Below are 11,362 nucleotides of genomic sequence, written 5' to 3' on the forward strand. Positions count from 1 at the left end.
CATTCCAACAAGGCTCCTAGTGAGTGCCTGAAACCATGGATATTACTGAACCCTATATATACTATGCCTTTTCATAAATCTACATACCTCTGATAAAGTTTGATTTATAAATTGGGCACAATAAGAGATGAACAACTTCTCTTTGTTATATATTTGGCTTCTCTTTGGCACATCTGTATTGCCAGCATCATTACTCTTCTGCTTTGGAGAATAACAATTAAGTACAATAAGGGTTACTTGAACACAAACACTGTGATACCACAACAGTCTATCTGATAACAGAGATCGCTAGTAAATGACTAATGGATAGGTTGCATATAGAGCACGATACACTGAACAAAGGGACAATTCATGTCCCCGAGCAGAATGGAGCAAGACAGTGTGAGATTTCATTGTAATACTCAAAACGGTGTGCCATTTAAAACTAATAAATTGTTTATTTCTGGAATTTTCTATTTAATATTTTCACATCATGGGTGACCATGGGTAACTGAAACCATGGAAAGCAGAATTGTGGATAGGAGGAACTACTATACTTTCTCATGCACTTAGCTACATAATTCAAAGACTGTTTGCTGTATTTTAAATTGTTTATTAATAGGAGACTTTTCAGATTTTCTTGTCCATAATATTGCTGGAAACAGAAGTTTCATTTGCCTTTTATCTTTATTTGTGTGATGGGCTAAAAAGTTAGTTAAATCTATCAATCTTCTCCTTTATGGAATTTGTCTTCAGACACATGCTTAGAAAGGCTTTTCCTAAGCTGATTATTTACTCATGCTTATTTTTATGGTATTATTTCTTAACACTTAATATTTAAACTACCTAGAATATATTAAATGCAATAAAATCAAAATCTTACATACTAGCAATAAAGCTATTCAAACAGAACAAAATATAGCTATAACCCAACTACACCGCCTGTTATCTATAATTTAATGACAAGTTTAATACAACTGCAGTTTAGCCACAACTTGCTGACCCAGTGAAGCCACCAGTGCTGTTCATCACACCTAACTTGCTGCTCAGTCCAACCCAATGGTCACAACCCGATAAACCACACTCAACTGAAACCCTGCATAACTACCATCTGAAGACCACCCAACATTCCCAACAGTGCCATGAGACTTCTACCCACTGAGATGTAGCTTTCCCTTCTGTTTGCACATAGAAGGAAAGAAAAGTAAAATTACAGCAAGTGGACTCAAATTGGTGAAAAAAATCTCAATAGGCCCTGCAGAGAACTATCTAGAGTCCTGGGTTTGGAAAGTAAGAAGAAAAGAAAATCCTCATACCCCACAGTGTGAGAGACCTACCTGCCTGTGGGGGTCACTTGAACAGCTGGGCCTGAGACAGGCTGGGTCTGCAGTAAGAGCAAGCTTAGATCAAATGGGGCCAGAAGTCCCCCTACCATCCTCACACCAACCTCAGTGGTGATCTCAGAAGCTCCTTTTTGAGGCCAGTGGGCTCATGGCAACTCTGCCCTGGGATCCTCTAAAGATGAGCTGACTCTGTTTACCTGGACTGATCCAATATGGACCTGTCCTGGGAGTTGAGAGATGCCCATCTCTGCCCCTGCCATGTCATCCCTCCGGTCTCTGGGCCTCGGTTTCCCTATCCATATAATAAAGAGGCAGGACTTGATTTAGTATCAAGAAAAAAAAAATCAGAATTAGAACCCAGACATTCTGACTTCCAGGAGCAATCTAACAACAACAACAATAGCACAGCTATCATTTGTTTTGAGTGCTTACTGCTTATCAATCTATGAGCCAAGCAGATTATAGATATTATCTTATTCAATCCTCATTACCTTCCTATGAGGTTGATATTGTCATACTAATTTCCCATTTATTGAATTCAACAAATATTTATTGGGCCAATTACTGAGTAAATTGCTTGAGATCAGCTAGTTAGTAAGAGCTGAGTCAGAATTCAAATCTGGCTCTGCCTGATTTACTTACTACACCCAGCTATCCATCCACCCATCCATCCATCCATCCATCCATCCATCCATCCATCCATCCATCCACCCATCCACCCACCCATCCCTCCATCTTTCCCTCCTTCTATCCAACCATTCATCCACAATTTCCCCCATCCAACAACACTGATGCAAGCTCGGTCCATAAGAGAACTACCTCCTGCACACACTCTCCTCCATCTACAAATTACAAAATCTCAAGTCTCCACACATTTCAGGTTTACCCCCAGCTCACTTTTGTTTTCTAGACTGTGAACATCTGCATAAACTTTTCACTCCACCCTCCCACTCCAAATCTACATTTCTCAGCTCCTTAGAAGCCGACCTTGAGATTCCCTCCCTCCTCCAAGATGAATTCTATGATGATTCCCACCCTCAAAAGATCCTTCTGTGTGCAGGATCCCTTCTCCCTTACCCATGAAGGCTGTGCCAGCTGCCCGAGGTTCCCTCCTGCCAGGATGCCCATTTGATAGCCAGCTGCAGGTGGCTCTTACCAGGTTTCCGACCTGCAGCATCTCCTCGAATTCACTTGTCATGTTGTAGTGCTCCAGCGCCATGAAGAGTGTGTTGAGCACGATGCACATAGTGATGGTGAGGTCAGCAAACGGGTCCATGACCACCAACTTCACTCCCTGCTTGATGGACATCCACAGTGGGCAGCACTCCCAGATCAGGTAGCGCTGGGCGAGGCGGTTCCAGCATGGTGGACACTTGCGGCGAGACTCCTCTAACTCTGAGGGGACAGCCAGTGAGTTAGTTTGATTCTGTTGACTGAGCCATAGGTATCTGGAATACCTTCCAGAAAAGATTTATGACTTGCTTTGGGAGATGACAGGGCTGCTACATGACAGTGGGACAGTGGGGGCAGCAAAGGCCGAGGGAATGGGTGGCTTGTGTCTTGGCTCCTTAGTCTGGAAATATGAGAGAAGAGGGCCATAGGGACAGGAAACAAAGATGGAGGCGGGGAAAATGGGGACAGGAGAGATTATTAGGACAAACGTACAACTGCTTAAGACAACAGTCCCACATAGACCTGGGGACACTCAGGGGAGGACAGGCTGAAAATGATGAAACAGTAATGGGGACAGGCAAGTTCGGACACAAGGACACCTGGGACAGAATGGGTAGGGACAGATGTGGACATCTGGGATGTGTCAGGACAAATGGGAGAGGGGATGCCGAGGACAGGCTGGAAATGATGAGAATACATCTGAGATAGGAGGGAACAAGATCAGGATGGGGGTGCCAAATTCAGACTGGAAGGGATGTGGAGTTGCCTAGGGCAGGAGTGGCTGGGAAAGATGTGGGATGCCTGGAATAGCCTGAAGTAGATATGGGAATAGCTAGAACAGATACGGGTGTGCTCAGGACAGGATGGTCCTAGACAGACATGGTTATGGTTTGGAGACGATGGAATGAGACTGATAAGCATCTGGGACAGGCCAGATGTGGGAGTGTTTGGGAGAAACACAGACATAGTGATGCCCAGGAGAGAACAAGCTGAAACAGATGAGAAGGGACGGAAGGACAGGCAAGGCTCCACAGAACAGAGAAGGCTGGGACAGTGTGGGGATGTCCAAAGCAGGCCAAGACAAATGGGGGATGCCTGGATCAGGCTGGGATGAAGGTAAGGGTGCCTGCAGCAGAGGTAGGGAGTATTTAAATGACCTGGGGGTGCTGACCTTCCAGTGCGCTGGTGAGGACACTGACTGCGCTGAGAGCCCGCTGCCGTGCTCCTGGCTCCTCGAAGCCATCTATACATGGACCCTGGGGGGTCAGCATCTGGGGCCCGCCTGGCTCCTCCGATGGTGTGGTCTGAGTGCAATCAGGAGATTTGCGTCAGCCTGGGGAAAGGGGTCCTGACTCTAGCTCTAGTCCTGCTGGAGCTGGGGTGGCCAGTCCAGACTCAGGCTGGGGATGCCATCAAGATGAAGGTCTTGATGGGACACTGGATGCTGGGCTTCTCTGTTCCCAACTCCCTCGCAGTTAAGAACTCCCTCCACCCCTCCTGCCAATCACTGTCTCCTTCATTCTCGTTTCTTCTTCACTGCCTCTCATCAGCAGTGATTCCTGAGTGTGTTCAGGAAGCTACATATATCACAGGTCCTCCCTGAGCCTGATGCTGTCATACACATTAGTACATGCAAAAATGATCTGGGAGTCTTAATTGACCACAAGCTTCCTAGCGTCAAGAGCATAAAGAAGCTGAAAAAAAAATCTAACATGCTCTAAGATAATGCTAATAGAAGGATAAAGTACAATGCTTACACGTGGCTGGTGGGAGGCTGTGTCTTTTGTGGGGGCAGTTAGGCTGGATTTACCAAGAAAACTTTAAATTGGCCCTCCAAGTCCTCATCTGGTAATCTAACTTCATAAATAATTACATATATGCATCAGAAATACACATAAATGATGTTCATTGCAGCACTGTTCCTAATACCATAAGAACAAAACAACCAATCAATAGCAACCATATTCAAATCAATTATAGACACAATCCAAATCTGGGCTCTGATAGACAACAAAGAGAATGAGGCAGTTCTTTGTATGCTCCCATGGGGACATCTCCAAGGCAAACAGTTTGATGAAAAAACAAGAAAAAGATCTGGAAAATGCATACCAAATGATTAAAGTGGACATATCTGGGGAATGGGATTGTTGGGGAGGGGAGAGGGAGAAGGAGGGCCAACAAAGCCTTCACTTCAGCAGGGCCCTGCATGACCACAGCCCAGGCGCTGAGCTGTTCAGCATGCAATAGCAAGACTCTGTAATCTTCGCAGGGCAGAGGGAAGATGGGCCTAGACTACCCAGGGCAGAAGAAGCAGGGCATAGGGTGGGTACCAAATAGATCTGGGCTCAAGTTAAGGACATCCCGGCCATTGGTAGGACTGCTCTGAAATGTTGCCTAGGGAGGTAGTGAACTCCCAGTCATGGAAGTATTCAAGTGGAGGCACCTGAGAGGGCTGAGGTGGCTGGTGCAACGGTACTACCCTAGGTCCAACGCAACCATGAATTTGGCCAGCTTAACTCACAAGCAAGTTTTAAAGTTTTCCAACTTCTCCCCTCCTTCTTTGCCATCTATCATAGTTTGGTTATCACTTGGCACAAATGCACTCTCTTTCCCCTCCCACTGAGGGTGAATTAAACTTCCCTGCCCTGGGCATGAATGGCTTTCTTTGGACAACAGAATGTTAGTGGACACGCTGTGAACAGAAACCTCAACTGGGCTAGTGCTGTTTATCTTGCTCTTGTGCTCCAGGAATTCTCCATGAAAAGAGCTTCCCCAGGTAGCTGTCACCCTTTCAGCCTGGGCCTCAGAACAAAGACGTGCAGCAGCCCTGAGCCTAACCCACAGCATGGAGCCCAGCCCAGCCAGTGTGCAGTCTGGAGCAGGGCTTCCCAGCTAAGCCTAACCTACATGGGCCACACTGTAGTCAACCTGCAGATAAGTGAGCATGAGAATAAAGGCTTGTTGCTAGATACTGACTTCTGGGGTAGTTTGCTACATGGCATTATTATGACAGTAGCTGACTAATACACCATCCTAGTCCAGGTGGTCATCATCCCTTTCCCAAAACCACTACAACAGCCTCCTAACTGGCTTCTTTCCTTCTTCTCGTCCCTCTATTCTCTGCATAGTAGAAAGGGATTCCTTTAAAAAGTGAATCAGATAATGTCATTCCTCTGTTCAACAACTCCTCCCATCCTACTCCTCCCCATCTTACTCACACAGTATATCCAAACTTTTCTATGGTCTAGAAGGTCCTGCACAGTCCAAATCCTAACTCATGAAACTCATTTTAATGTTTCACCACACCTGGCCCTGTTAGTCACTCTCATCCCTTGGATGTGTCCTCCTCAGGGGCTTTGCACTTGCTATTCCCTCTACCTGAATGCTATTCCTCTGCATCTTTAGGGCTGGCTCCCTAAAATCATTTGCCTGTCAATTTTAATGTTACCTCCTTGGGAAGGCCTTTCCCAAGTATTCTAATAGCCCTCACCCTCATCCCTCCCCTTAGCAACTTGCTATCACATGACTTATTGCTACCTGAAAATATTGATTAGTTTACTGTTTTCCTAACTATGGTATAAACTCCAAGAGGACAGTGATCTTGCCTTCTTTGTTTGCTGATATAACCCTGGAGTCTCAACACTGCCTGGCACTCCACATGGCAGGCTGGCACTAGATAAATATTAGATGGATAAATTCTTGGGAATCAATCAGAAGGCTTGGGTTAGAGTTCCAGCTCTGTTCCTAACTTGCTAGGTGGCCACAGGAAATGAGGATGAAGATTTAACATGCAGGGGGAGAAAAGGAATGGATATTCAGTGTGCGTCTCCCACCTACATCTAGACTTTTGGAACCAGGCAGTCTCTTACAAGCAGAGGGCAAAGTAAGTCTTCAGTCCCTACCTCCCAATCTGGATAAACTGAACGTGAGCTGTCTGCTGGGCTGGCCCTTCCTCCCCATCCTTGTTGATTAGGCATCCACAGTGTGCCCAACACTGTGCTCTGTTTTCAGACTAGAAGTGGGCAGGAATGTGTCACTGGGGACCCAGTGAAAGCACAGAAGGCATTCCCAGGGCCTGCAGCCTGCTAATCTCTTTGACTCTTCAAATGTCTCCATCTTGGTTCGCTAATTCCTTTAACTTTGCAAATGACCCTGTCTTGGCCTGCTAATCCCTTTAAGGTTACAAATGGGCCCCACAGAAGTGAGAATGGGTGAAGTCAGAATTCCTGGTAATGAAGTGCTTGAACTTGGATTCCTCCCGACATGTGCAGTACAATGAGATGATTTTCTCCTTAACGAGATTAGGAAATTCTATTAGCGCTCGCAGCTGCTGACCTGATTCCATGAGGCTGAAGCTCCAGGGCTGAACCTGCCTGGTTTAGTGTTCCTGGAAGCTAGACACCCCACCCTTCAGATGGGCCAGGGCCTCCCCAGCTTTACCTAAAGCTGTGGTCTGCCCCCAGGGGTGCCCAGTTTCCTCCCTTCACACTGTGCTCCAGAGGAGTGTGGGACCCTGGGCATTCTGCAGTGTGCCCCAGGAACCTCACTCCTTCCTGCTCACTAATACCGGTAACAGATAATACTGATGACTCCAACACCAGGCAAGTCCGGGTCTCAACACTGGACCTAGTTGCACTCTTTCAGTCCTCACCACAACTTGCTGGCGTATAATTTTCACTTTACAGATGAGGAAATTGAGGCACAAAGAGATTAATTAACCTGTACCATGTTCCACAGATTGAGCAAGAGTCTGAGTGGCATGAAATAAGCCATGCGGCTGGGAGCCCTGCATCTTCAGGCCACCCTCCACCTTCCTGGTCAAGCCTCCCATCCGTTCTACCTTCCTCTCCAAGTGTACCCTGCAGGCCTCGGGGGCTGAGCCAGATGTTCAGCTTTTTCCTGGGTGGGCTGCTCTGGTCATTGTGTTGGGGGCCCAGGGTCCTCAAGGACACCTGATGGCTGATTGGGCAGCCATGAGTCTGTCATAGGATTGACTAAGTGACCAAAGTTCTGATTGGCCTTTCACAATCTGGCCAGTCCCTTCCTATCACCTTTGGAACAGTCACTGCAACTTCTCTCGCCGTCGCTCCCTCTGTTCCAGCCACACTGACCTCATGGCATCTACTCCAACAGGCCAGGCAGATTCTGCCTCAGGGCCTCCGCACTTGCTGTTCCTTGTGCCCGGAACAGGCTTCCCCAGATGATGGTCATGGCAGCGTTACTAGCTGTGACATATTTAACTATTATCCTTCTTTATCCCCACCACACACAATATAGACATTTTTTCTTTTTTGATTTTTTTTTTTTTGAGATGGAGTTGCCCAGGCTGAAGTGCAATGGAGTGATCTCAGCTCACTGCAACCTCTGCCTCCTGAGTTCAAGTGATTCTCCTGTCTCAGCCTCCCAAGTAGCTGGGATTCAGGCATGCACCTCCACGCCCAGCTAATTTTTGTATTTTTGGTATAGATGGGGTTTTACCATGTTGGCCAGGCTGGTCTTGAACTCCTGATCTCACATGATCTCCCCACCTTGGCCTCCCAAAGTGCTGGGATTACAGGCATGCCCCATCGCACCTGGCTACCTTTTGATTTTTGTCTTGTCTGTCCCCATTAGCATGGATGCTCTATGAGGGCAGAGATTTTTTTTGTAAGTTTATGCACCTAGAGCCCAGCACATAATAGGTGCTCAACAAATATTTGGTGAGTATTTTTGGACTTGGCACTGGTGATCGGTTTGAGAGACCAGAACTGCCCTGGTGCCTGCATCTCGGGGCTGGCTCACCGTGTCTGGTGGGTGCTCTAGCATCACAGGGCGGAGGAGGTGGCTCCCTGGGGATGTGGCCTCTGGGTCACCTGCCCCCAGTAAGGAGACCACTCCATTGCAGTCCACTGTGCTGTTCTTTTTGCCATTGAGGGCGTGGCCAGGAGTCGAAGTTCCAGGACTGGGCTGTCCCTGGGCACTGGTCCGGCGCAGGGGCCAGGGCACCAGCAGTGATGTGTGGTGGCTCTCGCTGTCCCCCGCTGTGCTGTTTTCATCATCTGCAAAATCTGTTTCGGAACCCAGGTCTCGCCGGCGAAAGGTGAAAATGCTCCCGCGGCTGGAACGTGGCCTCACAGAAGTCCTGCTGAGGCCGTGGGTGAGGCTGAGATGATTCTAAGGGCACGAGGAGAGGGGACACGAACATGACATGTGCTCTTCATGTGCTCCCAGCCTGTCTTTTGTGCCATTGGCCTCAGCCAAACTTCTCGGAGCATTGAGGGCTTTTTTTTTGCCACACAGGAAAAAAAGCATTGGGCCAGGGGTACTTGGAAAAGGGGATGTGGGGTTAGAGATAATCCTGTATCTTCTGGGATCTCTACTCCCCTCAAATCTATGTCTCTGGAGCTGGGAGCCTGAAACTTAACTGGGCTTGGAGTTAGAGCTCAGGTTGGGTAAGGGAGAAGGAGGCAGGAAGGCTCCTGGTGTTGCAGACAGGCCCGGTCTGAGCAGGACCTGGGGCACTCGGAATGGCTCCTCACTCTTATGGGCATGTCCTTGAACTCCTACCAACCCATACCATGGGGCCTCATCCCCCGGCCCCAGCTCCAGTGCTGGGATACTGGCCTCAGGTTGGGGATATCACAACACCCAAAACTAGCCTGTCCCTCTGCCCAGAGCTCCCCTACTCTAAGGAAGGCCATGGGAAACAGGAAGGGCAGAGAGGAGCAACCGCGGGGGCTGTGACTGTACAGGGGCCTAGCATGATGGGCGTTTCATGCCAGACCCACCCTGGAAAAGCTAGAACCACAGCTGGGATTACCATTGCTCTGGGACCATCTTCTGAGTCAGACTTGGGGAGCCTGTCCTCCCCACACTCCTCAGTTCCTGAAGACATCCGTTTTCTCCTCTTGCTTCTTCTCTCATGGCTGTTTACTGGGGCCAAAGGGGACATCTCCAAGGAGCTACGGGACACGGTATCCACACCCCTGATGGTGAGGGCCTGGAAAAGAGTGGAGGAAGGGATGTTTCCATCATTGAGACTTTGTGCAGCCTCAGGCTCAGGCAGGCCAGGCAACTCTCAGTGACTTGGATTTCTCTATCAGTAAGTGGACTTGCACACCTACTCCAAAATGAGGACATCATGGAGATAAACTCAGACAGCCCCACAATATTCTGGGAAAGATCAAGATCCAGGAAGGAAAATAGGAGTGGCTAAAGTGGGCAGTCTTGGAAGAGGGGAGTGTGTGGAACAGGTGGGAGGTGGGTGTGGATGAGCAGAGAAGTGGCAGAACCAGAGGGCAGAGGCTCTCCTAGAAGGTTTAGCTGGCCAAAAGTGTACTGGAAGATGTGGCATGGGGCAGTGAGAAGAACAAGTGGGTGCCCACAGCCTGGCTTCTAATAGCTCACTCTATAGCCAGCCTCCAGGCTCCACCATGTGGGGGACTGGGGATGGCTAGGGCAGCATTGTCAGTGCTTATTTTCTGAGACAGCTCTGTTCTCTGACACTGGACCTTCTTCACTACCCCACCAGAAGGCATCCCTTGACCGGAATAAACTATGTGCATGGACACACGGATCTCTTATCCAGCATGCACTGTGCTCACCGAGACCATCTTCACCCAGGAGCTACCACCCAGCAGGCACCATTTTTACCCAGCTGGCGCCACTTTCATCTGGAAGACAGGATGACCATAGGAACAAGTTTACCCAGCACAAGCCCCACTCATAGGACCCACCTTACCCAGCAGATGTCACTTTTACCTGGTAGGCTCCTCACTAACAGGCATGTCTTAACCCAGCAGGTTCCAAATTTTTACTCAGCAGATACCACATTCACAGAAAATACCTTTACCCAGCAGGGACTGCACCATGCCTGCAGGCACCAGCTTTACCCAGCATATACCCCACCTATAAGCACCCACAGTCAGGTGAGGGCTTAGAGGCTCCTTGGTGGCACTGCTCACCCACCTCGTGTTCTTTCTTGAGCATTTCCATGGCCTCCTGGAAGCGCTTTTCCTTCTCCTCGGTCTCAGCGATGGTGGCTTGGTTTTGCTCCTCATAGGCCATGGCGACCACGGCCAGGATCAGGTTCACCAGGTAGAAGGACCCCAGGAAGATGACAAGCATGAAGAAGATCATGTAGATCTTCCCTGCAGACCTGAGGGTCTGGGGGAGCAAGGGGGCAGAGGTCACCCTCACTGGGGCCCCTACTGGGTTATGGCATTTCCAAGTCACCTGGTCTAGTTGTACCAGGCGTTCAAATAGCCATAGCCTAGGGAGGAGGGTAGAGATGTCCCACCTATAGAGAGGGACATGTACTGACCTGCAGAGAATGACCTGCACACAGTGGGGCTGTGTCCCACCCAAGGAGGGAGGCAGAATGTCTCACCCAACTCAGGGCATGCTGTGCCCACAGAGGGAGAATATTCCATCCTACAGGGAGAAAGAGTGTCCCACTCACAGAGCAGACAGCATCCTATATGAAGGGACTGGTGCTTCATCACCAGCAAAAAGAAAGTTCCTTTGCTTGCGGATCCCTTCTCCCTCAGAAGCAAAGGTCCTTGTCCCCTGTCCCCTCCAAAGCTCTCACCAGTGGGGAGGCTGCTGGGGCCGCTTCTGGCTAGTCACTCGTGTAGCCTGGACCCTGAGCCCACAGTTGCTGTCCCTCTGTGGGCACACACACCTGCTGATAGAGGCGCTCCCAGCAGTCCTGCGTCATCAGGCGGAAGAGTGCAAGAAAGGCCCAGGCAAAGGAATCGAAGCTGGTGTAGCCGTGGTCAGGGTTCTCGCCTGCCTTTAGGCACCGGTAGCCCTCGGGACATGTCCTGCAGCCACACACAGAGACTTTGTTCCATGCTGTCAGGGGTCTGCTGCCCTTGAGACCCTTG

At 49.2% G+C, this 11,362-nt stretch overlaps 1 protein-coding gene across 13 annotated transcripts in view; it reads right to left on the reverse strand.

The window, feature by feature from the left end:
• SCN5A (sodium voltage-gated channel alpha subunit 5) overlaps positions 1-11,362 on the reverse strand; it is a 102,512-nt gene that overhangs the window by 47,976 nt on the left and 43,174 nt on the right. For all 13 annotated transcript variants that reach the window (XM_015131332.3, XM_077992187.1, XM_015131334.3 and 10 more), the window contains exons 9-14: positions 11,158-11,299; positions 10,443-10,640; positions 9,295-9,474; positions 8,277-8,648; positions 3,667-3,799; positions 2,479-2,717 (exon numbers count right to left, since the gene is read on the reverse strand). In XM_015131332.3, coding sequence (XP_014986818.2) covers positions 2,479-2,717; positions 3,667-3,799; positions 8,277-8,648; positions 9,295-9,474; positions 10,443-10,640; positions 11,158-11,299 — 1,264 coding nt within the window. The remainder of the gene's footprint in view (positions 1-2,478; positions 2,718-3,666; positions 3,800-8,276; positions 8,649-9,294; positions 9,475-10,442; positions 10,641-11,157; positions 11,300-11,362) is intronic.

This window comes from Macaca mulatta, chromosome 2 (assembly GCF_049350105.2).
Source record: "Macaca mulatta isolate MMU2019108-1 chromosome 2, T2T-MMU8v2.0, whole genome shotgun sequence".
Taxonomy (NCBI): domain Eukaryota; kingdom Metazoa; phylum Chordata; class Mammalia; order Primates; family Cercopithecidae; genus Macaca; species Macaca mulatta.